This window comes from Microplitis mediator, chromosome 5 (assembly GCF_029852145.1).
Source record: "Microplitis mediator isolate UGA2020A chromosome 5, iyMicMedi2.1, whole genome shotgun sequence".
Classification (NCBI taxonomy): domain Eukaryota; kingdom Metazoa; phylum Arthropoda; class Insecta; order Hymenoptera; family Braconidae; genus Microplitis; species Microplitis mediator.
Window position 1 is genome coordinate 10,436,930 of NC_079973.1, and position 27,452 is coordinate 10,464,381.

The 27,452-nt window shown below is 30.7% G+C and overlaps 2 protein-coding genes and 2 long non-coding RNA genes across 8 annotated transcripts in view; 1 reads left to right on the forward strand and 3 right to left on the reverse strand.

Moving 5' to 3' along the window:
* The window catches only part of LOC130668593 (homeotic protein ultrabithorax), a 639,564-nt gene that overhangs the window by 258,488 nt on the left and 353,624 nt on the right, over positions 1-27,452 (forward strand). The gene's annotated exons all lie outside the window — the stretch shown is intronic.
* On the reverse strand, positions 1,896-2,722 carry LOC130668596 (uncharacterized). The gene is made up of 2 exons (XM_057470957.1): positions 2,430-2,722; positions 1,896-2,306 (listed from the first exon to the last, which is right to left on the reverse strand). Exons 1-2 carry the CDS (start codon positions 2,562-2,564, stop codon positions 1,986-1,988), a joined length of 456 nt encoding a protein of 151 aa, XP_057326940.1. The 5' UTR covers positions 2,565-2,722; the 3' UTR covers positions 1,896-1,985.
* LOC130668600 (uncharacterized) lies at positions 2,987-8,041 on the reverse strand. Its single transcript, XR_008990054.1, has 3 exons — positions 7,169-8,041; positions 4,281-4,507; positions 2,987-3,173 (listed from the first exon to the last, which is right to left on the reverse strand). It is a non-coding gene; the product is annotated as an uncharacterized LOC130668600 (long non-coding RNA).
* Positions 14,240-21,659, reverse strand: LOC130668597 (uncharacterized). The gene is made up of 4 exons (XR_008990051.1): positions 21,645-21,659; positions 16,146-16,310; positions 15,878-15,983; positions 14,240-14,571 (listed from the first exon to the last, which is right to left on the reverse strand). It is a non-coding gene; the product is annotated as an uncharacterized LOC130668597 (long non-coding RNA).

Sequence of the window (27,452 nt, forward strand, 5' to 3'; positions counted from 1 at the left end):
GTTTCCTGTATTTAAATCAATTGAGTATCTAAAGATAAGAATGTGTGTTTGTTTCGGTAATCTGCAGCAGGATGTGAGAAATCGAAAATATTTAAATGTTCTTAATTTTAGAATAAAACATTAGTAAGTTATCCACAGATATCTTATGTAAATAGATAATTATGATAAGAACAGTCAATGGCTACTCAAGATTAAGCTAAGAGTTTTTAAAATGTTGAGATGTTGTTTTCAAATATTGTAAAATGAACTGTAACTATTATACTCTATATGGGTTCCTGTAATTAAATCAATTTAGTATCTCAAGATAAGAATGTGTTTGTTTCGGTAATCTGTAGCAGGATGTGAGAAATTGAAAATATTAAAATGTTCTTAATTTTAGAAGAAAATATTAGTAAACTATTCTTAGAAAAAGATATGGAGAAACTTTATGCATATCTCTGAGCTGGACTGAGTGTATGTAAAAACTTAATTTTTACCTGGTAACACCTTAATCTTCAATAATAATATTGAGTTTTCAAGTCATACCATAAACACCAGGTAGTTTGAGGGTATATGTTGGAGAGGGTAGTGATAATAGTATATAAACTGCTGTTTCCATTATTTCACAATTCATTTTAAAGTGAAAATAAGATTGGTAAGTTTCGTAAATCATATACAAAATAATTATTAATAATATCATTGAAAATTAACTCTATAATTTTATTTTTTCAGGAATAAAAACTTCAGTCACTCGACGCTTGTGAAACGATTTTTTAATAATGGAATCAGTTAAAAAGGTTTGAATATTAATGAATCTTTTTAATTTTTTACCAAAATGGTTGAATATATTGTTTAATTTTTTTTTCTTTTTGTTACAGATATTTGAAAGTGCCTGTTACTTCCCGCAACTGTGGGTTGATATGTTCGGGCTTATCAACATGTGGAGGATTGTGATGAGTGAGGTTTGGATGCGGATATCAAACGATGAGTATATTGTTGATGGCATATTTAACATTAATAATGGAGCCCCATGCATATTAACAGACATGGGGTTCAATGTCTGGGGATTCATAATGCCTGAAGATGTCAACCAGGATATTTGTGAATCTGATAAATATTTTTTCATGGATGATGCCTCAATGAGTCGTATGAATGCTACATTAACTCAAGAAGGTATATTTTCATCAACATCAGACGATAAAAGAGATTCCGAGCAACAAATATCTGAGCTAAGTACTCCAGATGTTTATAAGTTTTTTATGGGGACCTCCCCACCATTACCTCCGATAGCATCATCAGCAGCATCATCCGTTCTTTGGTGCTCTGGAGAATCATCATCAACATCGCCAGATCTTACAATTCCACCATCAGGATTGCTAACTGAGTGTAATTATGATCTTGAATCATCATCCTCATCAGATTTTGTTTGGACCTCTCAAAATCCCTCCTCAACATCACCAGATCTCATAATACCTCCATCAGGATGGGTAACTGAGGTGACACCTGATGATCAAGAAGTTGATGAGATTTTCCATTTACAATCAACAGAAGAATCTGACAATAGCTTTTTGGATTATATGCATGGTCGTGCTTTAGGACGACAACATACACCATCACCAACACAGTACTCAGCATCATCACGATCTACCACCTCATGCACACCTCCACCACAGCTATTACAACAATATCAGCAGAGAGAACGAGAACAACAACAACAACAACAACGACAGCAGCAACGACAACACGCGAACTACCAGGAACAACAACAACAACAACAACAACAATATTGTTATAATACATACAATTTTAATGTTAATGTTCACTTAAATATTTATATGAATGATGTGAATGTATATGAAATGAATATGCAATGATGATATAATATTTTAAAATAAAAAAAATTCTTTTTACTCTCAATAACTTCTATTATTTACATTTTATCGAATACAAATCTTATAGTGTATAATTATTATTATGTGATTATTATTTTATATACATTTATTTTTCTATTCAGCTTGATGGTGACGAAACTCAAATGGATTGTACTGTCCACCAAAACTAATAATGAACAGCTCATTGTTGGATGCAACAGTGGTTAATTCCTCTAATTGTTTAGGATCTGATGTTAGCATTTTCACCGTTCGATTGGGTAGAAAGACAGAAAATTCCTCATTGATTGTAGCTAGAATCTTCGGTCCAAACTTGGTTGTAACTTGTTTCAGGGTTGTGATTTGATGTTCGATGTTGATCTCCAACTCGTTGAATTTTTTAACTGGTAAAAATCCTTTCAATTGGTTGACATCATTTATTTTCGTAAAGTCCATTTTCTAGAAATTAAAAAAATTAGCAAATTAGTATCAATAATCATAGTAAATAAAGTTTTGGAAATTAACAAAAAAATAAAAAATATACGAAAAAAATTATAATAATTAAAAATTTTCTAGACTTACCTTATATTTTTTAAAATTATTTCTCGAGTGAAGACAAGTCAACTCAGCTTTAATGTGAAACTGCGTTAAAGTATGATAAGATGAGCCCTTTTTATATTTTTCACTCCCACTTAAACGTATCACCCCACCCAACATAAGTAACGGATTTTTTCTTATATTTCATTGGTTGAAATAGAGAAAAATTCGAGAACATTCGATAAAATAATAATAATAATTTAGGTGGGGTTTTGAGTGGGGGATTCTGGGAAAAAAATTATTTATCTGTTTATTGTATCAAAGATTCAAAATATCTAAATTACTGTTTAAATCTTACCCCCTCCCACCGCCCCATCCACTATAGTTTTAAAAGGGTTAAATTGAAAGGGTTAAATAATTGAGAAACTATTTGAAAGTTTTAAAAAAAAATTTAAAACTTCCTAAAAAATATTTAAAACTTTAAAAAAAAAAAATTTTTTAATTTTTAAAAATATTTAAAAAATTTTTAAAAATATTTAAAACTTTTTAAAACTTTTTAAAAATATTTAAAACTCTTAAAAAACTTGTTAAAACCATTTAAAACTGTTCAAAGCGCAACAGCCTCTGAAAATCTGCAGAAATCTGTTTTATCGGGGGGGTGAAGCCCCCCAGTTTAACTACTATTGATGGTGGTGACGACTGCTATCGAAGATGCTAATTGTAACTATTGAAGACTATAATTGTTACAATCGAAGATGGTAACTGTTACCATTCATGGTTGTTCAAATTCTGAAACAAAAAATAGGATCAATTTATATAAATTTAAATCCTTTATTTACATCCATATTTTAGCTATGTCCATTTTGTCCTTTAAAGAATTAAAATAAGTAACAATACAATCATTTAAGTCTGAATATAATAAAACTTTCCAAATATTGGAGCTGTTATTGATAACTTTAAATGACTGGGTGTGATCATCAAAAAAGCAATCATCCGAGTATTAAGTGAAAGTCATCACATTCACAGTAAAACAAAGAGAAAATTACATGTAGACAAGCTTCAGACTGTAACGCGATATTCAAATTCTTTATTAGCTTAGACAGTAATGATTATTTGGGCCGACGGTAACTATTATCATCAGGTTATTAAGAACTACGATGTTGATAGCAGTCATTAGTTAAGATAATAAAAGTTATAATTTCTGATCATCATCAATAATTGTAGATTTAGCCATATAGTTGGTAGATACTACAATTCAAATTGTTTATCTAATAATTCAAATGATATTCACTACTATCGAATTCGGTTTCCAAATTTTACTACAACTAGACGATAACTTTTACTATAAAATTCTCTCCGTGTAGAAATATATTTATTATAACCACGACTTTGTTCTAGTACGCGCTCCTGTTGCTTTTACTTATTGAAAATCTTCAAAAGTTAATATAGTATAGAAAGTTTTCTCATTGAGCTAAAGGTTTAAAAATTGTTTCAGAGATAAGGGTAAAAGTCCAATTCTTCTGCCATGCAAAGTTTTTTTTTTGTCTGTAAAAAATTACGTAAAAAATTTTTATCGCCGTTTTCTAATTTTATTAATAGCAAAATTTTTTCTGCATCGAAAATAAATAACGGCAAAAAAAACAGTCTTATTTTAAAGTACGCGCATAAAAACTAATGGGTAAAATGGGCGCCATTAATAAATACACGGAGAAATTATTCGTGTTTGGAATGCAATATAGCCAAGGCATCCTTGAACCCTTAGCTACTCCTGTTAATTTGTCCTTTCTTTTTTTTCTCTAGTTTTCTACATCTGTTTACTTCGCTTCACATTTCTTACAAATTTTCTATTTTTGTACTCAGGCGGGTGTATAAAATAATAAATGTAAAGGGTTTTACCTCATCTGTACGCATCGACGACATAATAGCTGAGGCATTTTCCCGGGTCTGTGTCCTTGAGTTCATTGCTCCTTCCCACGCTCTTTACTGTCCTAGATGTATTTGCTTTAGAATTTTCTATTTCCGGCTACTGCTATCCGTAGTTTCAATCTAATTTTCACTTTGCCACCCTTTTTTTTATTGCCGGCTTAACTTGATTTCATTCTTTGCTTTCGCCTCTATGCCAGCTGCGAATCATACGACAAATAAGAAACTGCAGGTAATGCAACTTCGTCCTTTCATTAATCCTCTAGTTCGAAGGCAGTAATTCTTTTAAATATTCAAGAGAAAAATATTAATTTTGGGGTTACCCCCTCCCACTTCCCTTCCTAATTTGTTGAAAAATAAATCCTATCTACTGGAGTAGAGAATTTATTTGATGAAAACAAGGAAACTAAAAAAGAGCTTTCATTTCCGTGAGGATGATAAGTATGAATTATGAAGAAATAAGTACTTTACGTTTGCAATGTAAAGCATGCAAAGTAAAAGCTAAGAAGATAAAAAATATAGATGATTACAAAAAGCCGTTAAGTGTGCAGAGGACTGCAGGCTGACGCGTGGGCGTAATGAATTGAGGAAAATCAGAAATTGCTTCAAATAGCATCGTAAAAATAAAGTTAGTTAAAAAAAGAGGGTCACAGAATCTGCAAGGCGAGAAAAGGAGACAAAAGGTGGGGTGACCTGGGAGAGAATGTGTAGTAAGGAAATTGCCGAGAAACGCGTATTAAAATCGCTGGATTTAGTAGAAAGATAAGCCAAGGGGATAGAAGAAACGTGGGGAAGGTTTCAAACGCCTAAGGAGAGAAAAGAAAAACTCTTCTGTACTCTCGTGTGCTTCGCATTACCGTCGCCTAGCTCTCTGCGGTCGTTATCCAAAGCCAAGCAAACTTCAGTCCTTTGCCACCCTCTCACACCCGCATCATTTAAGTTGCCATCTAAAATCTACTTTTCTACTTTTTTTTATTCTCCGACATTTTCTTTGCATCTTCACCATGAGAAAACACTTCTCTTTATCATGAAAAAACAATCATTACATTTTCTTATGGTAAAAATAAATAAATTTTAGACAATGTGATACTTTTTATCGTTCATTTATAATTTTGAACTGCAAAGGATCACTTTTTCTTCAATTAAATTGCCTAATTCATAAATTATCTATAACATTCCTTATGAAAAAATACTGATGAATACTATTGAGAATTCATTAGAGTTAATAAGTATTTATTAGTAATCATTAGTACTGTGACTAGTAAATTTTGCAACACTATTGGAGATTATTAGTCCGATTACCATTATTTGCATTGTTAAGATTGTGGAGATTTCTATGATAAATATATAGACCTTCAAAATAATCCTAACTATTGAGTACGTGGCATTGGTGAAGTGGTACAAGCTTCAACTGATACGCAGAAGGATCCAGGTTCGAGTTCCAGTAATGTCGAATAATTTTTCATCGATAAAAAATTTAATAAACATCAATTAGTCAGTACAAATAGTAATCATGATTACGCAAAGAAACTAATGAACACTATTGAAAATTTATTAGTGTTGATAAGTGTCCTATTAGTGATTTTGATGACCATTAGTACTGTGACTAGTGAATCCTACAAAACTATTGGATGTGATTAGTGTCGTATAGTGTTGTAATAGTGTTCATTAGTACTGCGGCCAATGAATCTTGCAACACTATTGGGAGTGGTTAGTTTTGAATGATGTTCTATTAGTGTTCAATAGTACTCTGGCTAATGAATCTTGTAACATTGTTGGAAGTGATTAGTGTTGTATTCGGGATCATTAGTACTCCAAATACTGAGTCTGGCAGCACTATTGGAAGTGATAAGTGTTGAATAGCGTGTTATTAAGAGATAAATTTAATTTTTAGAAGATAATTCTTAATTCATCTTTCAAAGGTTAAAATTCCGGGAAAATTGGGCTTTTTTCGTTCTTCACTGTGATAGGAGTCAATGAAAATCAAAGCAACAGTAACCCTTTTAGACCATCTTTACGAAAAAAAAAACACGAACTCTTATGAACACTATTGAAAATTCATCAATATTGATAAGTGTTCTATTAGCGACCATTAGTACTCTGACTAGTAAATCCTACGACACTATTGGAAGTGATTAGTGTTGGATAGTGTTTTATGAGTGTTCATTAATACTTTAACTAATGAAGCTTGCAACACTATCAGAAATGGTTAGTTTTGAATAATGTTCTATTAGTGTTCATGAGTACTCTGGCTAATGAACCTTGCAACATTGTTGGAAGTGATTAGTGTTGTATTCGTAAACATTAGTACTCCCAATACTGAGTATGGCAGTACTATTGAAAGTGATTAGAATTGAATAGCGTTTTATTAGTGATCATTCGAAGTCTGATTAGTGAATCTTACAATATTGCTGAAGTGATAAGTGCTGACCAGGTTTCAATAGTGTTCATTAGTAATCCGAACATTCGGTACTACTTTACTGTGAAACTCAAATTAGTGACCCTAAACGCACTAATGACACTAATCCATAAGTGCGCGAAAAACCTAAAGTATAAGTGTTTCTCATTAGCGCTGATTAGCTGTTTTCCGTAAGGGCATAAGTGTATATAATTGGATCCAAATTTGTTTATCGAGTTACAGAATCGATACTAAGCAATAAGTGCATTACGCTCATGACACTAAAAATATCGAAAACACTAAACCAACTAATGACTCTAAATCATTAGTGCGCTAAAATACTAGACCATAAGTTTTTCATTAGTATTTTTCTATAAAGGCCTACAATAGATAAAAATTAAACTTGTCACAAATATTTGTAGCCATAAAAATAATTTTATTTCTAGTATTTTTATTATCTTACCATCAGTTGAGTTGAGTGGGTATTCGACTAACTTGAAAAAGTGGTGTATAAGTAATATACGATGATGGTAGCGGAGGCAATAATCCATTGATGTAATCCTACTCTCTTCTCTCCTCATTCGCCGTAGACACTTGTCTTGCTTAGTCGTAGCTTCATTTTTATGTCATCGTAAAAGCATCGTAACAATTAATAAGTATCTCGTAAAAGCGATTGTTATTGACACCTCTTTAAATGACAGAGATGTCCTTTGCTTATGCACGTGCTTTGTTGAAGAATCAGTGTTGCCGCCAACATTAGGTGGTTTCACTGTATTGATCATAAATCAACTTTACGTTTCAGTCGTCACATTTTAATCGGTCAGATATACGCTGCCGACTACTAAAACCTTTACCTCTTACTAAATTTTATGTCTTTTTTTATGTTTATAAACCCAGCGATAAACTGTCTTCTGTTGATGAAATATATATTTATATATACAACGATTACCAAAGTTATATATTACCTAGATCTCTTATATTAATTTATCTTATTCTTTTTGGTTTTATCATTTTTATTAGCAATTAATTTTTAAATGAAACTTTAAATCCTCTAATAAAGATGTCTTGGGCCGTAAAAAAAGTGAAATATTGTTTGGCAAGCAGTTCGGCTTGTGGTGGTTAATTGACCGTGTATTCCACAAAATAGATTTTACAGAAGGAGACAGCTAGGTAGGGCGCAACAAATACAATTTCCGTCGGCCATTCTGCGCGTAACATGCTCGGAAAGAGCGAACTAGATAATATTGCGAACTCGAATGTAGAAACTGGTGTTCACTGCAGAGTCGCGGTTGGGACTGCGTCGTTGCCTTAATTAAGTTACAGGCACTCTGCATCGTTCGGTACGTATTAATGTTATAGCAAAGAGGAGACCATAAATTTCCGTCAATGTGGCCCAGAGGAATCTACAAGATTCATACAATATGTTCTCCCGCCTTGTCTTGATAATGATTCTGGGTAATTTAGATGCATCATTATCGCTAATTAAAAAATTTCATGCTAAATTTAGCGTCATTATTTTAGATTAATCCTTTACTCAAATACGAAAAGTATTGAAATGACCGAAAATTCCCCGGGTCAAAAATAAAACTTGATTTAGGCTTGGTTTACCAAGTCGAAATTTGGAGCCGTTTTTTATGAGACAAACTCGACTTTTTTTTACGGAAATATGAAATACATTGAGTATTCGCTTTGGTTTAGACTCAACTGGCTTACTTAGTCACGATTTAAGACGAAAAAGTTGAAATCAAGTTGAAATTGACTTGGTTTAGACTTATTCGACTTAAAACATAAGGCGAGAAAGTCTAAATCAAGTCGATATTAATTTGATTTAAACTCATTCGACTTAAATTATAAGGCGAAAAAGTGAAAATTAAGGTGAAATAACTTTTGTATATTTAGGCGAATAAATAAATTTTTTTCGACTTGATTCAGCAAGTTAAAAGTAAGGTGAATGACTATTGTGCTCGAAGTAAAGACGAATAAGTTCAAACTAAGATCAAAAAATACGATTAAGTTGAAATAAGTTAAAACTAAAATGAAAAAAGTTCAAAAAGTTGAAAAATATTTTATTTCAGTCGAGATCTTATCGAAAAATCGTCGGCAAATCGATAACTTCACAAGAAAATTAGGTGAAGCGAGCCTGAATCAAGTTTTATTTTTGACCCGGGTCGTTCCAAAAACGGTCAGTGGACTTAAAAAATTAAGACAATTCTGAGCTCTGAGTTGAGCATTTTTAAAACTTCAAAATGATTAGAAGTGAAAAAATTTTCAATCAGTGTGGACTTCGCTTGCAAGTTATATTTTTTTTTGGGAAATTTTTAAGGAAAAATGATTTAAATTGAAATTTTGTGTTTCATCGACCTACCCGATTTCTTTATATACGAATTTATTTCCATATGTTACAATCACGCACACGTCTACTAATATATTTTATTTTTTAATTTACTTGTAACAAGTAGAGGTGCTTATTAGCAACAGTCTTGGCACAATACTTGCTCTCGATATTGGGCTAATACTTAGTTGCAGTCTCGGCACAATGATGTCACTCGAACTTGGCCCGGTGTTATCGTTTCGATGCTTAGACAGACTTGGGCCAAGCTTGGATTTTAAGCTTACCCTAGAGTTAATGAGTTTTGCGCCAAGCCTTGGCCAAGCTTGGGCCTCTTGTTTTTTCCGATAAGGAGTTATCGTTTTTTGATAAATATTTAAATTATTTTTTAATTACTCATATAAAATAAATATGATATTGACAGTTCAAGGTCAATAAAAATATTGTTTTCCGATCCAGGTTTAGGATTTTGCTTACAAGAACTGTATAATAATTTTAAAAAATAATCTTGCATCTTAAATTCATACAAAAATTCAAATTTTTTACATCTCATTATTTGAAATAATTTTAATATAATTTTGAAGTTTTTCAGCTCTAGGATTTTTTTAGTGCGGCTGCCGGCCGCCAGGCAGCCCCACATTTTTTGGAAATAAATGGTTGGCACTCTTGGAGAATGGCCTTAAGAAAATACAGTTTTGGATTTCCCAACATTTCTTAAAATTATAAGTTATTTATTTCTATTTTGTTGTTTTCCCGACGTCTTTATGTCTTCACTTCAGTGCAACATTTCTATACTTGAACTAGATGAACTCACTGATTATTGGAGATAACTATTTTTTAACAAGCCACGTTTTGCCGATCCTAGCTCCACATATTTTTCACACTTGACTTTTGATCTCAAACTCGATACTCCGTGATAACTTTTGGTCTTGTGAAAATTAAAAATCTAGTAATACGTAATTAAGGTAGTTTGGCACCCACAACTCTCAAACTTGACCCTCACTTTTTTTATTTTTATTTGAAAAATAATACTTCAATGTACTTGAGAAAAAAAATATTTTTCATTATTTTTTTAATCAACGATAGGGTAAACGCACCAATAGATGGACGGTTAAGCAGACTCTCATGTTTTCTAATCGAAATGAAGCAAAGTTGTTTAATTAACTAGAAAAAAATAATTAAAACTTTGTATAACGTAGTGGTTGATTACAAAAAAGAAAAATTTAAGAAAAAGTCCAAATCCCCAGTAGATGGACGAAATCTCCAATAGATGGACAGCCAATACCAGTAGATGGACGCTTCTTGTAAATGATATTTTCGTCTTCTTATATATATAAAAAATTATTAAAATTTTCATAATACCAGCATGTGTTTAATACAATTAATTAAAAAAACAAATGTGAGATAGCGAAAGGGGGGGGGGGGCAAAAGGGGGTAGAGTAGGCAAAACGGGGTACCCCCAAAATTTGATAAAAAAAAATTTTATATTTTAAATGGTTTTTAAAGATTCCAAAATCACTTCTGTAAATATAATTAAGCGTTACTTTGAATTTTTTTTGGTAAACTTTTTCAAAAATCAATTGTCAGTTGAAAAATATTAATGACGTTTGTTTTATAATAAAAAGTATTAAAAATTTTTTTTCTTCTTTTGTATCCAATAAACTTGTTAAATATAATTTTTCTTCATGTAATTTACTTACAAAAAAATTCAACTTAATTGAATTCGTTTAAAATCCAGAAATTTTTTTTTTTTTACCTTTTTTAGGGGGTACCCCACTTTGCCCGCAGAAATGAAAATTTTTTTTTCTTCAACGGGAACTGAAAATTTCTTCTATTTACTTTGAAAATCATTAAAAAAAAAAGATTTAGCGTATTTGAGTCCTCGAAAACTTGGTATTTCCTTAAGTACCCCCTTTTGCCCCTCCCTCTCCTAATAATTTTCAAAATATATGTAGTATTTTTATCATCTTAAAAAATTTCTCACTCTTACATATTAGGTAACGCAAAATATATTTATTTATTTATTTAGGAGAAGGGGGGGGGGGGGCAGAGCGGGCCCCTTAAAATTTTCAAAACTTTAAAAAATATGGGGGCACAGCGGGCCCCCCTGAAATTTTGATAATAAAAAAAAATTTTTTTTTTCCGTCTATTTACTATAAATCCAATATATTGGCGCACTTTTAGCCCTACGCATGATCTCTGGGACAAAATGGACCAGCCGAAAATTATGAAAAAATGATTTTTTTATGTTTTTATCAAATTAAAAAAAAAATCTCATATATTACTACATTTTTAGCCCTACACATAACACCTGGGGCAAAATGGACCAGTCGAAAATTCTGAAAAAATGATTTTTTCATATTTTCTGGCTGATTCTCTTTGTCTGGGGCCAATTTGGTCATTAAAAATATTCAAAAAATAAAATTTTTTTTTTTAGTTGCTAAATTTTTGAAATAAAGTAAAATTATCAATAGTCTAAAAAATTAAAAAACACGTTTTTTGGGTTAAAAATAATGGCAAAAACGAAATATAGAATTTTTTTTTTAAATAATAATTATCAATTAATCTAATCTGATTGTTGAAAGCCACAAAAAATAATATCCGGCTTAGGGGGGCCTCCTTGCCTCGGTCCCCCCTAATGAGGGCTAAAATAGACCACCAAAACTGTTTATTAAGTATTTATTATTACTATATAAATATAAACATAAAAATTTATTAATAAAGTTAAAAATAATAGAATTACATTTTAAAGTTATTATTACAGCAAACTATTAAAATGATTTTTTATACTATTAAAATACAATCGTTTTATAGTTCTTTGCAAATATCACACGTGTAGCTTCGCACAATTTTGTTGTGAACACCGGCACATGAATCATGGGCGCAATTTTTACATTGGCCACATTGAATCTACGGCTCTAAAGATTCCGAATATAACTTGGCACAAAAAATACAAGCCGTATCAACGACCAATTGTTTTGATTTGCTTTTTCCTTTACCCTCTCCTTCATAATTAATTGTTAAAATAAAATAAAGAATAAAAAATATCAAATCCGAAGAGAATACATTTTTGACTGAGAAAAATTTAAGTCTTCATTAAAGAAGCAAACTTTTGGAACAAGAAATTTTTTTCTTGGGCCAAGAGATTTTTTCTTGGCCCAAGGGATTTTTTTTTTTCAATCAAGACGTTTATTTTTTGGAGCAAGAAAATTTTTTCCTTGGGCCAAGAAATTTTTTCTTAGCCCAAGTTAACTTTTTTTCGTTCAAAACTTTGAGTTTTTGGAGTAAATAATTTTTTTTCTTGGGGCAAGAAAAAGTTTTTTGGTCGAAGTTAAACTTTTTTTCGTTCAAAACGTTGATTTTTTGGCACGAGATGACTTCTTTTCTGTAGCCAAGAATTTTTTTTCTTAAACCAAGAAATTTTCAATTTCGCTTCAAAAATAAATTTTTTTGGAGCAAGAGAATTTACTGTCTTGAACCAAAAAAAAAGTTTTTGAATCAAGTGTTTTACTTTTATTAAATCAAGAAAGAAAATTCGGAAGAAAATATTTTTCTTGAACCAAGTTAACTGTTTTTTCTGTGTACAAACATATAGGTTAGATCAACGCTCGGCACGCATTTAATGCATTGAGCGCGCCATGCTCAAGTAGCCCCAAATGAGGCAACAAAGTAAAAGTTCAATTATAAAAAAATGATAAGAGTTAAAAATAAATAACCATATATAATCGACAGAGCAATAATTAAATTATCTTTGAATACTTACGTGATCACGAAAAAGTCTTTATATACGAGTGTAGGTGAAAAATTCTGAAGACCTGTTTTTTTTTTTTTGACGCAAAAAAAACAAAGCTTTCTGTTAATTAGTCTGAGCACCGGATGGCAATTGATAATCATGCAATGTCTTCTCCTCCCGTAACCCTTTCTTTTCACCATTTAAACTTTTGTTGTAAGTTGCTTAGTTTACGAAATATGTCGATTGCACAAATTGCCCCTATGATCAACTAGCCCCGCCCTACCCTACCCCATTTTGCCTGCAAAAGTAAAAATTTTTTTGTTCCAACGGCAACTGAAATTTTTGTTTATTCACTTCGAATGTCATTAAAAAAAAAAATATTTAGTGTATTTGAGTCCTTGAAAACTTAGTATTTCTTTAAGTACCCCGTTTTGCTCCCCCCTACCCTTTTGAAAAATATACAACATTACATAAAAATATATCTATATATATTATCATAATTACATAATCGAATATAAGTCAAAAAATGTACGTTTATCAATATAGATATTTTTGCCGACATGTATTTGTCACGTACTAACTATAGGGGAGGGTGGGGCAGAGCGGCCCCCATGGGGCAGAGCGGCCCCCCTGAAATTTTGACCAAAAAAAAAATTTTTTTTTTTTCGACTAATTACTATAAATCCGATATGTTTGCGCATTTTTACCCCTACGAACCACATTTGGGGCAAAATGGACAAGCCCAAAATTTTGAAAAAGTGATTTTTTCATATTTTTATCGTCAAATTAAAAAAAAAATTATTATAATTCCACATTTCTAGCCCTACGCATAACACCTGGGGCAAAATGGACCAGCCGAAACTTCCGAAAAAATTATTTCTTCATATTTTTCGGCCGTTTCTCTATGTAAGAGGCAAAGTTGGTCACTAAAAATTTATAAAAATTACATTTTTTTTTTTAGTTGATAAATTTTTGAAATAAAGTAAAATTATAAAATTGATTTTTTTTTTTATTAAATAACAATTAGTAATTAAGGTAATCGAGAGTGAACGATTTTTTACGCTTTAAAAAATTTTTTTCGAGTAATATAAAACCAAAAATAGTTGTCAAGAGAAAGAAATACATTCTTAATGATGAAAACAATTAAAAAAAAAAAAAAACGAAAAAAAAAAATTTTTTTATCACTTTTTGAAGGGGGGCCGCTCTGCCCCACAAAAAAAAAAAAAAAATTTTCAGAATTTTGGCAAAATGTCCATAAATTTGTTCGAAATAGGACAAAAGTAAAGTGATCTTATGGTTGAAAGCCACAAAAAATAATAATTGGCTTAGGGGGGCCGCTCTGCCCCACCCTCCCCTATATTTTTATTTAATATTTCTAACACTAAATATAGCTTCTTCATACGGGAACAACTGAGTAGTTATCTAAAAGGTATCAGGAACATCTCTGATAAATGAAAACAAGTCCTTTAAAATTTTTTTTGTAATTGAGAGATTTTTATTAATTTATAAAATACATTTATATTTCTTCTTTTATGTAGTTGTACTATGTACTCACAACTATATGTTCTTTTGTAATAAATGTAATTACTATGTTATAAAATTTGCCATTTGGCCTGTGCCTTGGCATTAATAAACAAAATTCTAAATTCTACATTTATAAACTTTCATTGTATTGTTATAATTATTTCCCTAACATAAATGTACGTTGCAGTTTGGCTTCCGCATGAGTAATGCATACACCTTGACTCAGCCATTCAGTGCATTGATTTCCTTCACAACAGCCATATCCTTTTACTGGATGGCACTAAAGAAAAATTATACCTTATCAATTTTTCATTTTTCACTAGAAATTTTTAAACACTGAGAAAAGAATTTATCAAATATTAATAAAATTTATAAATATTTGATGAACGGTTTACTTAGACTGTTCCCAAGTCGGTCATTATCAAATATTAATACACAGTTTATTAAATATTAATAAACAGTTTATCAATTATTGATCTGCGGTTTATCAAATATTAATAAATATGGACTGATCTATAGTTTACGATTCTACATATATTATATACTATCGTGATATGTAAGCAGTTTGTTGGGTTCATATAGGTTAGGTGGAATTTCGCAAGTCCCACTTTTTAATAATTTTTCCATAACACTTTATTATTTTTTTTTAATTATTTCAACAAGCATAAAAACCATTTGTTAGTTGTAACGTGTATATAAGGCAATATGTTAGGTTAGAGGGTACAACGCCACTACACTCATTAATAGTATATACAAATCTCACATATCGATTGTTAATAAAAATTTATTAAATATTAATAAACTTCTACTAAATGTTGATCAGCGACCTATGAAATGTTAATATCAATTTATTAATATTTAGTCGATGGAAAGATCGTGATTTGATGTGTGTAGGATAATATTTAATAAATACAGCCGAATATTTGATATATATAATTTATCAAATATTGATAAATCAATTTATCAAATGTTAGTAAATTTTTCTCTCAGTGTAGTGTATCGAGAAGTAAAAACAATAAACTTTTTTTTATAAACCTTCAAGCCAGGTAGTTATAAGAAATTAAAATTAATAGCAAAAAAAGCGATTAGCTGAGAATCGTTAAATTTTGAATTTATAAATTTATACGATTTTATTATTATTTATTATTTATTAATAATTTTTCGACCCTGGAATCGAGATTCCCTAAGGGCCGCAATATACAAAAGTATTACAAAGTATAGTATAATAATATAAATTATATAGTAAATTAATATAAATTTAGTAATTTAAATGAATAGATAGTTAGGTAGGTAAGTCGGTAGACTCCAATTATATAAAATTGTATATAAGTACATATTTAACCATTAATCGACAATTCTTCTTTCTGTATAAAATGATTTTAAAGTGAAAGGTATAAAATATTATAATTTCAGTAATGCGCAAGATTAAATATCGACCGTAATTTATTGAATGTTGAATTTAAGGCTTGAAATGTCAAAACTCGGAATATTATCAGTTTAAACTTATTGATTAAAGTTTATAGATTTTCAAAATAATTCATGTCTATTTATAATTTTTTTTCCACTGTGTTGTAATAATTACTTACCCAACCGCCAGGACATTCTGCATACACACCAGAATAGATAACAACCGATACGAAAATTGATAACAATAAAATTATTTTCGACATGTTTTTATTTTATATCTTGAAGCTGAAAAATAAAATAATTATTAAATTTAAATATAACAGCAAAACTATTACGGTACGACAAAAAAGTACTGTAATTAGTTCAGATAGTGTAATATTTTCAGTCTCTTTTTACAATAATATAAAAGTTATAATCAAAAATATATGAGCAATTATTCTCTATTACCGGTTGTTATTTTCTGAAGTTCTGCAAGCTTGTATGTGACGAGATGCGGATTGCTGACTTTTATATATTGACAAATTGTGTCCTTTGACATTTCTGATGATAAATGTTTTTTTGCGATAAATTTATGCTGAGACGTAAAATTTATCTAATTAACTGATGAACGTACTGCTTTGAAAAAAAAAAAATTACGATGGAAAATTTATTTGAGTTACGTATTACTAGAATTTTAATTTCACAAGACCAAAAGTTATCGAGTTTGAGATCAAAAGTCAAACTTCGCATAACTTCCTCGTTATAATCATTTTCATGTCAAGCTCTTGAAATCGATCAGAACACTATTTTTCAAGAGCTTGTCATTGAAATCTAAATATCTAGGAAGTAACGCGAAATTTGAAAAACTTTGATTGGAGATAACTTGTAGGAATTGAAATAGTCTATAGAAAAGATCTTATGACGTTTTGTGTCGAGTCTGATGTAGTTTCGCCAGAAAAGTAAAAAGATCTCGAAATTTACTACACGGAAAGAAATGTATGGTGCTTATCGCCATACTATTATTATAGTATTGCAGCCAGTACCATAAGTATGGCGTTATCTACTATACTGTATAGTACAAAAATCTTTGCGTAGTTGACATGTCTGTATAGCGGGATAGACAATATCAGTATGGGCTTGAGTCCCATACTACATTGAAGGAACGGCAATGCCACTAGGCTGCGTCACAATAAATCTTTGTGGAGTAGTCAATACACTATCGGATGACCATCAATACTGCGTAAATGTAGTTGCTAATTTTTTTATATAATCTTTATTAATGTCAATAATGCTGTACATTAATCAAATGAAAAAAGAAATCATAATCAAATTAATTTAAAAAAGAAATGAATACTTATTTTCTTATTCATCTTTTAAATTTTACAAAAAATAATGCCCCATAATTTAAAAATTAATTTTTCTAAAAGATATATTTTTATTATTTAAAGCAATCAATACATTTCAGAACATTTTTATCATATTTTAATTTCCACTGAATCCCATCGAGAATTTTTAATTGGTATGAATTGATTTCAATCGAGAATAAAAAAAAACATATAATTTATACTGAAAATAATTAATATTAATAATGACATAGATTTATCATTTATATTATGTTCTTATATATCTCTCTACTCATAAATATTGGGTTTACTCTTTTAATATTTATAGATAATATATTTAAAACTATAACCTAACATAACCTATGTTTTGACTTCAATAAACTTTGGTACTACTACAATATAAGCATACGTAATTTTACAATATTGAATAGGGTTATCTGCCAGAAGCATATTGTGGATACCACCAAGCAGTATGGGCCTGACGCCCATACTGGCATGGACTCATACGCCATGATTATTGTGAATGTTACCATTCCCGTATGGTCAAATCATCTACACATACAATTTTTAAACGAATGAAAAAATCCTTGCAACCATACAGTATGGTGGAATCGACCATACAGCATAGTGGTATCCGCGAAAAATTTCTTTCCGTGTATAAATTAGAGTTCAAACTCCAATAACTTTTGAACAGATGGATTTTTCAAAAAACGATAAGAGACTTTTCAGGTAGATTTTTCTAAAATCTAACTATTGTGTTTGTCCTCGTGATCGATTTTTCGAGGAATTTTGTCACAACCTATCATAATTAGGTGAGTAGGTTTAAAAATACCATTCGTTAAAAAATTTATGTATGTATGTATGTATATATACGGTGTATTACCATACGATGGACGGTGTGGCTCAATAAATTATAGATCAAATTGAACGGAATGTAGTGTAGTGCCGGATAGCTCAACTGGTAGAGCACTCGACGCGATACCGACATGGTCTGGGTTCGATTCCCAGTTCGGGCTATCTATATTCTTCTCAATTTATCTATAAATTGTCTTATTGAGAAGGTTAATTGTAAGTTTTAGGTTTCACTATGTTTAAAAAATACACCGTACAATGAAGTTCACTGTATTGCAACACTACACGCTGAAAATTTTATGGTAATGATTCTCATCGAGGATTTATAATAGTTACCATACTGTATAGTAATTTTAGAATTTTTTACAATAATGCTACTAAAAACCATCATATGATGCTAACTATTACTATCCCCGAATAATAATCACTCTCACCAATAATCGTAATCACTCACATCAGAGATAGTAATAGTTACCATTGCGTATGTAAAAGTCATACATACAGTCAATATATATATGCATATATACATATAGATACATATATATATATATATATATATATATATATATATATATATATATATATATATATATATATATATATATATTAGGGTGTCCCAAAATAAAAAAATATTTTTTTTTTTAACGTCTTATGGGCTCAAAAGTTACTTCATATTATAAAGAGAATCCTCACAAAATTTCAGCCATATATCTTTAAAATTGAGCTATCACAAAGGGGGGTCCCCTTTCCCATTTAAAACACACGCGAAAATTTTTCATTTTAGTTTTTCGTTATAAAGACTATGAAAAAAATTTTTTTTTCAGTTTTGCCTAGTATGATTTTGTAGGAAATTAAATTCTCTACAAAAAAGTGCTGATGCATTATGTATATCAAACGAACTGGGAAAAAGTTACGGGGCTTCGAAAATCAACAAAAATTTAGTTTAATCAGTGTTCAATTTTTTTTTTATTATTTTTCATTTTTATTGCATCAAAAAATTTTTTTTTCAAATTTTAACGACCACGCTCTTATAGGAAATTTAATTTCCTTCAAAAAGTATCTGATATCATATATACGTCAAATGAATGAGAAAAAAGTTACAGGGCTTTAAATGTCAACGAAAAATGAAGTTCACTTTCCGTTGACATTTTAGTTCAAAAAATTAATGTTTTAAACTTCACTTTTCGTTGACATTTAAAGCCCTGTAACTTTTTTCTCATTCATTTGACGTATATATGATTTCAGATACTTTTTGAAGGAAATTAAATTTCCTACAAGAGCGTGGTCGTTAAAATTTGAAAAAAAAATTTTTTGATGAAATAAAAATGAAAAATAATAAAAAAAAAATTGAACACTGATTACACTAAATTTTTGTTGATTTTCGAAGCCCCGTAACTTTTTCCCAGTTCGTTTGACATACATAATGCTTCAGCACTTTTTTATAGAGAATTTAATTTCCTACAAAATCATACTAGGCAAAACTGAAAAAAAAATTTTTTTCATAGTCTTTATAACGAAAAACTACAATGAAAAATTTTCGCGTGTGTTTTAAATGGGCAAGGGGACCCCCCTTTGTGATAGCTCAATTTTAAAGATATCTGTCTGAAATTTTGTGAGGATTCTCTTTATAATATGAAGTAACTTTTGAGCCCATAAGACGTTAAAAAAAAAAATATTTTTTTATTTTGGGACACCCTAATCTATACATATTATGGTGAGCCAAAAAAACGAACCTATCGAATTTACGTCTTAAAAAGGACCTATATATCGAAAAAAAAATTCTCCCATTGGGCAAAATTTTTAGCTCAATTCAAAAGGTGTCGGTAGCCATTTGAAATTTCCCATTTAAATGACATGCAAAAAATTTTTTTTTGATTAAAAATATTATAACTTTTGAACCGTGTGAGATAAAAATTCGGCTCTAGAATATTCTTGTATGGCATTAAATTTCTTTAAAAAAAGTCCTGAGAGTCGAATTTCCCGATGAAAAAAGATTTTGTCACATCATATATGATTATGTATGTTCATGTATATGATCATATATGATTATAATTTTATAATTATATTTTATATAATTTTTTAGTAATTTTAGGAAGGCTGTACTTTCGTGAAAAATGATCGTATCGAAAAAACAAAAAAAGCAAATTGAAGCTTGAAATCTCTAGTTTAAAGATCTTCCAGCAAAATATTTTTTTGAGCCACGGTTTTTGCGGAATCATAAGAAAAAGGTCGAGACAAAATTTTCCTAAATTTCTTGGTTTAGTTTTTTAGGTCTACGGGGCCGGAAAAAATTTTTTTAAAAAAACGAATTCATGGCTTGTTTAGGAAATTTATTCAGCTACAATTTTCTTCTTTTTGTTTCTCCGTTCGACAATTTGCTGCTGAGATATCAGCCTTTAAATGAAAAAGGATCCTATTGTCTTGGATTATTGATATTTCAGCAAATAATAGCCGCACAGTAATTTGAAGGGCAGTTTAAGAAACTTAAATAAATTTCCTACAAGCTCCATTTTTGATTTTTTCAAAAACAAATTTTTTTTAATCCTTGATATCAATTTGAAAAACCCACAAAAAATGGCCATTTTCTGGTTTTTTAGTCAACTCATCGCTACTCTGCCAATATTGATAAAAAAAATAATGTTGCCAGGTGATCTCACAGCTTAATGTACCCACAAAAACCCTGGAAATTTTCAGATTGATCCATTGAACCGTTTGTCCGGTCCGATTGCTCGAAGTTTTGCAAAACAATTAAAGGAACAAGTTTTGTTCCTTAAATTGTGTAATCGTTATCAAAATGAAAAAATCATTTTTTTCGGATTTTCTTTCATTTTTGCGTTAGTTATTCAGTAAATGTAAGGTAAAGAGAAAAAAAAAAAAAGATTTTCCAAAAAACGAAAAAAAAAAAACCTTGTTTTATCTCGTTTTTGGAAAATCTTTTTTTTAAAGAAAAATTATTATAAAACATTGACAAATTTTACTAGCATAAGTGATAGGGGAGGGTGGGGCAGAGCGGCCCCCCTAAGCCAATTATTATTTTTTGTGGCTTTCAACCATAGGATCACTTTACTTTTGTCCTATTTCGAACAAATTTACGGACATTTTGCCAAAATTCTGAAAAATTTTTTTTTTTTTTTGTGGGGCAGAGCGGCCCCCCTTCAAAAAGTGATAAAAAAAATTTTTGTTTTCGTTTTTTTTTTTTAAATTGTTTTCATCATTAAGAATGTATTTCTTTCTCTTGACAACTATTTTTGGTTTTATATTACTCGAAAAAAATTTTTTAAAGCGTAAAAAATCGTTCACTCTCGATTACCTTAATTACTAACTGTTATTTAATAAAAAAAAAAAATCAATTCTATAATTTTACTTTATTTCAAAAATTTATCAACTAAAAAAAAAAATTTAATTTTTATAAATTTTTAGTGACCAAATTTGCCTCTTACATAGAGAAACGGCCGAAAAATATGAAAAAATAATTTTTTCGGAAGTTTCGGCTGGTCCATTTTGCCCCAGGTGTTATGCATAGGGCTAGAAATGTGGAATTATAATAATTTTTTTTTAATTTGACGATAAAAATATGAAAAAATCATTTTTTCAAAATTTTGGGTTTGTCCATTTTGCCCCAAATGTCATGCGTAGGGGTAAAAATGCGCAAACATATCGGATTTATAGTAATTAGTCGAAAAAAAAAAAATTTTTTTTTTGGTCAAAATTTTAGGGGGGCCGCTCTGCCCCATGGGGGCCGCTTTGCCCCACCCTCCCCTATATAACTCACCGACAATCCGCGTCGTTGCATCTTCTGATGTGATGGGACTGGATTACAGCAAACTCCCGGGGACAACCACCACAACACTTATCAATCAACTTAAAATTATTTTGTTTCTATTTAAAGCTTATTTTCTTATATATCGACTATTAATTTTATTTGGATTTATTTAGAGATTTAGTTTATAAGTAAAAGGAATTGCGTTTTATGCAAATAAATTATAAATCAAGGGTATATACTGCGAGACACTTTAATTTAGCGTCCAGGACTCAAGTGTCGTATATTAGCTCTGGGTAGTAGTCAGGGCCTGAGAGAGCTAGCAAGTGCGTGTCGGCCCTTTTTATAGGTAAATTTTTGGGGCGTGAAACTACCCCACTGTCGTCTATAAGTCAATTAAAACTCGATTTTACGGGCCTCTTACAGGGCCCTGAGTAACTGAAGAGTGTACACTGTAAAAAGAGCGGTGTTAAAAATGGACTCATTTTAACTCCACCCGGTGTTAAAATAACATTACACCAGTGTAGGAGGAGTAATTCACCGGTGTTAAAAATACCGGTGTTAAATCGGGATAACCAGTGTAAAAGTGGAGTAAAATCGGTGTAAAAGCGGGTTAACCGGTGTAAAAGCGGTGTAATACCGGTGTAAAAGCAGGGTAAACTGCGTCCGCTTGAAGTATTAATTTTAAAGATTATAAAACACAAAAAATGTCAGTTCTTCATGAAAATTAATAAAAAATATCATTTATTAACAAGTATAGTGATCGAGTATGTAAAAATATTCACAAAGTAAAATATTTTAACACCGGTAAAGAATATCTACACCGGCGGCGGCGTTATTTTAACACCGGTCTAGAATATTTACACCGGTGGCGGCGTTATTTTCACACCGCTTTCGGTGTTGAAATTTAACACCGCCGATTTTAACACCTACACCGCTTGGACTTACCCCGGTGATTTTTTACAGTGTACTTATCCTGTAATCATTCACGTTTTAATTATAAATGAAAAAATTACTATTTAGAATGACAGTATTTACTGATCACTTACCATTATGCTACTTGTCGTTCTCAATTTATATAGTTCATTTTTTTCCGTGGAGGATAATTATAACAATTCAATAAAGATTTATAAATGTATTATATAAATAAATAAAAATCTCTTATTTACAAAAAAAATTTTAAAGGACTTGTTCATTCAAAAAAGATGTGTTTGATATCTATGTAAAAATCTATAACCCATTGAAAATAGCTTTAGTTTAGGACAAAAATTTTAGGGAGAAAAATATTTAGAGAATATCGCTGAAACATATGGATGAAAATAAGAAGAGTATGGAGCAACTATGGACACCGAAAAATAAAAGCTAATAATCCTAAAAAATTGAATGGAAATTTTATTAAATTTATTTATTATGGAGGGATATTAATTATTCATTCATCAAGATCAATTATTAAATTTGATAATGGCCAGTAACTATAGGTATGACCAGAACTGGCAAACCTAGCTTCAGCCATACCTATGGTTACTCACCCTTGAGCCAAGACTGGCAGATCCAGTTTTAGCCATTCACCGGCGTGCCAAACTTGGCCCAAGGATGGGTAACCTAGCTTTGGCTATTCCTGCAGAAACCCATCCTTTGGCCGGACTTGGCAAACTTAGGATTTTTATTATTTATTCAAATAACTTATTATTTGTTTTAATTAATAAATATTTTAATTTTCCGATTAAAGTTATTTACAACTAGCAATTAAAATATTTTTTAGTTCGTTATTATTTGCAATTAACAACCGTAATTTCATAACTTTACTCGTAAACATTAATTTAATTAAGAAATAAATCATAAATTTTTATAATAAATGTCATTTTCTAAAATGGTAGTAAAGCAAGATGGACGACGGAATCGAAGTTAATATTTGCTACTTGCTACTTGCTACTTGCTTTGTGCGGTTTCCAAAATAGCAACAGGTACCGGAAAAAAGTCGATATTGGAAAAATAATCATGGAAAAGGATCCGGATTTCTATGATTGTTTTCTTCATGTCATAACATTGTTAGCAAAAGTAAATATTTATTTCCTTTGTTTAAAATATTAATTTTTTTTTTTAGACAATTTACCTGGGTTCTTGATAAACAATCAATTAAATTTAATACGTTTTATTTTTAAAATATTATATGCAATTTTAATAAAAATAGTATTTTTATATTTCATAAAACGAAGTGGTTATAGTAGAATGAATAAGTAGATCATTTAAACATATCAGTTCAACATTAGGAGGTTGGTGCAGTAGCTAGCGTTCAGACTCAGCAATCAGAAGGACGACAGTTCGCACCCAGAGCCCAGCAGAATTTTCGCCGAGTTTTTTTAATATGTACCTCACTTAAATAATTTAAATGTTAATGATCATATGTACTCTAGCAGGTTAATAATAAAAACCTGGGTACATCTTACTTTCCTCTCTGGAGTCGTAATTTTATTTTTCAAAGAAGTACATTTATTTGTTTATCAGATAAATTTTACGTCGCAAAACAAATTTATCGCAAAAAAACATTTATCATCCGAAATGTCGGAGGACACAATTTTTTTTCGTAATTTGCCAATAGTTTCGAGTCTACTTGATCAAATGAGAACCTCAAAAGGTCGACATCTGATGAAAACTTGATTTTCGAAAATCGGGGTGAAAACAATAACTTCCCGAATTTTTTGAAAATCATCTTTTCTTAGCGGGAAATTAAAAATCTAAGCAACCGTTGGCCCTGCGGGCCAGCTTCAAAACTTACCGCTGCTTTCGAGCTCCAAGAGCTCGATAACATCGAGCTTGGTTAAATCAGTGAATTTCCCGGGTTAAGCCAGTGGAACACTTCGGTGCAGTATATAAATATAAAGGAAATAGGTTATAAATTATAAAAATCTTGATTAATTTTATTTTATAATAAACGTATTTTTAAAAACAAAGTGAAAAGTTGACGTTATTAACTAAATGACTTTTAACAATAATTATATTTAATTTTGAATTATTTAGTAACAAAATAAAGTTTTGTTAGAGTATCATCATCTTTGATAATTGGCTTTAAATAATCCAACTATAAGAAATTATTATTTATTACCGACTGCTGTTTTCTTAAGTTTTGCAAGCTTGTATGTAACCGATCCGCAGATTGCTGACTTTTATTTATCGATAAATTGTGTCCTTCGACATTTTCGATGGTAAATATTTTTTTGCGATAAATTTGTTTTGAGACGTAAAATGTATCTCATGAACTAAAGAATGGAATACTTTGAAAAAGTAAAATTACGATGGAAAATTTGTGAGTTACGTATTACTAGAGTTTTAATTTCACAAGACCAAAGGTTATCACGGAGTATCGAGTTCAAGATTAGAATTCAAAATTCGCAATACTTTCCCAGTTATAAACATTTTAATTTCAAGCTCTTGATATCGATCAGAAAACTATTTTTTAAGAGCTTGACATCAAAATCTAAATAACTAGGAAGTTATGCGGAATTTGAAAAACCATTATCCAAGATAATTTGTAGGGGATGAAATTGTCTACAAAAAAGATCTCATGACGTTTTGTGATAAGTCTGATAGATTCGCCGGAAAATAAAAAGATCTCGAAATTTACTATGAATTAGAGTGCAAACTTCACTAACTTTTGAACGGATGTTATTTAAATGGGAAATAGAAAATCGCGATGAGACACCTGTTAATATTAATTTTAAGGGCTCTTATTTTAACAGGCATTTGCCTAAAGATATCTTCCTGCTAGTATAGAAACTGTTAGTGCATTGAAAAAAATCGGTCTATCGGTTGATCCTGCGGGCCAGCCCCAAAACTTCCCGCTGTTTTCGAGCTCGCTGAGCTCGAAAACATTATTGTGAATATATTTTCGAGCTCTTCGAGCTCGCAAATACTTTTGTATGCCATTGTTTTGTAAAAAACCATTTTTTAGCATTTCTTTCTTCCACGATATCTCGCGAACGAATTAACCGATTTTGATGGTTGGGGTGGCAATCGACGCGTTTTATCAAGTTCTAAAGCTGGTCGAATTTTGAAATTGATTTATTCAGCCGTTTTTGAGAAATTTCAAAAAAACCAAGGAAAAAATTTTTTTTGAATTCTTTCGTCAACGGTTTCTCTTGAACGAATAAACCGATTTTGATGGTTGAGGTGGCATTCGACGCGGCTTATAGAGTTTTAGAGCTGATTAGATTTTGGAATCAATCCATCGAGCAAATTGGAAGTTATCCAAATAAAACATTTTTAAAAAAATTTTATTTTTGAAATATCTCTGAACGCACCCTACCGATTAAGTTCAAATTTCTACGGCCTCAAGACATTAACAAGTCGCGTCGAATGACACCTCAACGATCAAAATCGGTTCATCCGTTCAAGAGTTATGAATATTTACATACATACATACGTACGTACGTACGTACACACATACATACACTCGGACATCATCGTGAAATTAGTCAGGATAGCTTCCTAGAACCTCAAAACGTCGACATCTGATGGAAATTCGATTTTCGTAAATCGGACCGAAACCAATAACTTCCCGAATTTTTGAAAATTTACAATTTTCTTAGCGGGAAGTTAAAAAATACTCGCCTTTATATGGCATCCCGGGTCGAAAAATTTGATTTGTTTTAAATCAACTAAAAATTTTCAGTTACTTTTATTCAATTTTATTTTTAACTTCCCGCTAAGAAAATTGAAAATTTTCAAAAATTCGGGAAGTTGTTAGTTTCGGTCCGATTTGCAAAAACCGAATTTCTATCAGATTTTGACGTTTTGAGGTTTTAGGCAGCTATCCTGACTAATTTCACGATGATGTCCGAGTGTATGTATGTGTGTACGTTCGTACGTACGTATGTATGTATGTTAATATTCATAACTCTCGAACGGATGAACCGACTTTGATCTTTAAGGTGTCATTCGACGCCGCTTATCAATATCTTGAAGCCATAATAATTTGAACTTAATCCGTAGGGTGCGTTCAGAGATATTTCAAAAATAAAATTTTTTCAAAAATGTTTTATTTGGATAACTTTTAATTTGCTCGATGGATTGATTCCAAAATCTAATCAGCTCTAAAACTTTATAAGCCGCGTCGAATGCCACCCCAACCATCAAAATCGGTTCATTCCTTCAAGAGAAACCGTTGGCGAAAGAAACCAAAAAAATTTTTTTTTTTGGTTTTTTTGAAATTTTTCAAAAACGACTCGATAAGTCAATTTCAAAATTTGATCAGCTTTAGAACTTGATAAAACACGTCGATCGCTGCCTCAACCGTCTTAATCGGTCAATTCGTTCACGAGATATCGTTGATTAAAAAAATAGTGAAAACCGTTTTTTTCGGATATCTACAAAAAAATTGAATTATTCGATTTCAAAATCTAATCAGCTCTAGAACTTAATAAAACGCGTCTATTGCCGCCTCAACCATCAAAATCGGTTAATTCGTTCGCGAGATATCGTGGAAGAAAGAAATGCTAAAAAATGTTTTTTTTGAAAAAAATGGCATACAAAAGTATTATCGAGCTCGAAGAGCTCAAAAATGTACTCACAATGATGTTTTCGAGCTCAACGAGCTCGAAAAAAGCGGGAAATTTTGGGGCTGGCCCGTAGGGTTAACCGATAGACCGATTTTTTTGAATTTTTTTTAATATTCAATTCATATGTACAATATGATCTAGTTTTGCCCTTACCCGAGTAGAATCCTGGCTAATGAAGATATGTTTAGAGTCACTAGCTCAGCGTTACTAGCTAGCAGATTTAGCTAATAACGAGCTCACCGTTAGCTAATAGTTTTTCAAGAAT

Coding starts and splice junctions, on each gene's coding strand:
- LOC130668596 (XM_057470957.1), bottom strand. CDS start 2,564: ATGTTGGGTGGGGTGATACGTTTAAGTGGGAGTGAAAAATATAAAAAG. Junction 2,307..2,429: donor ATAATTTTAAAAAATATAAG/GTAAGTCTAGAA, acceptor TTTAATTTCTAG/AAAATGGACTTTACGAAAAT.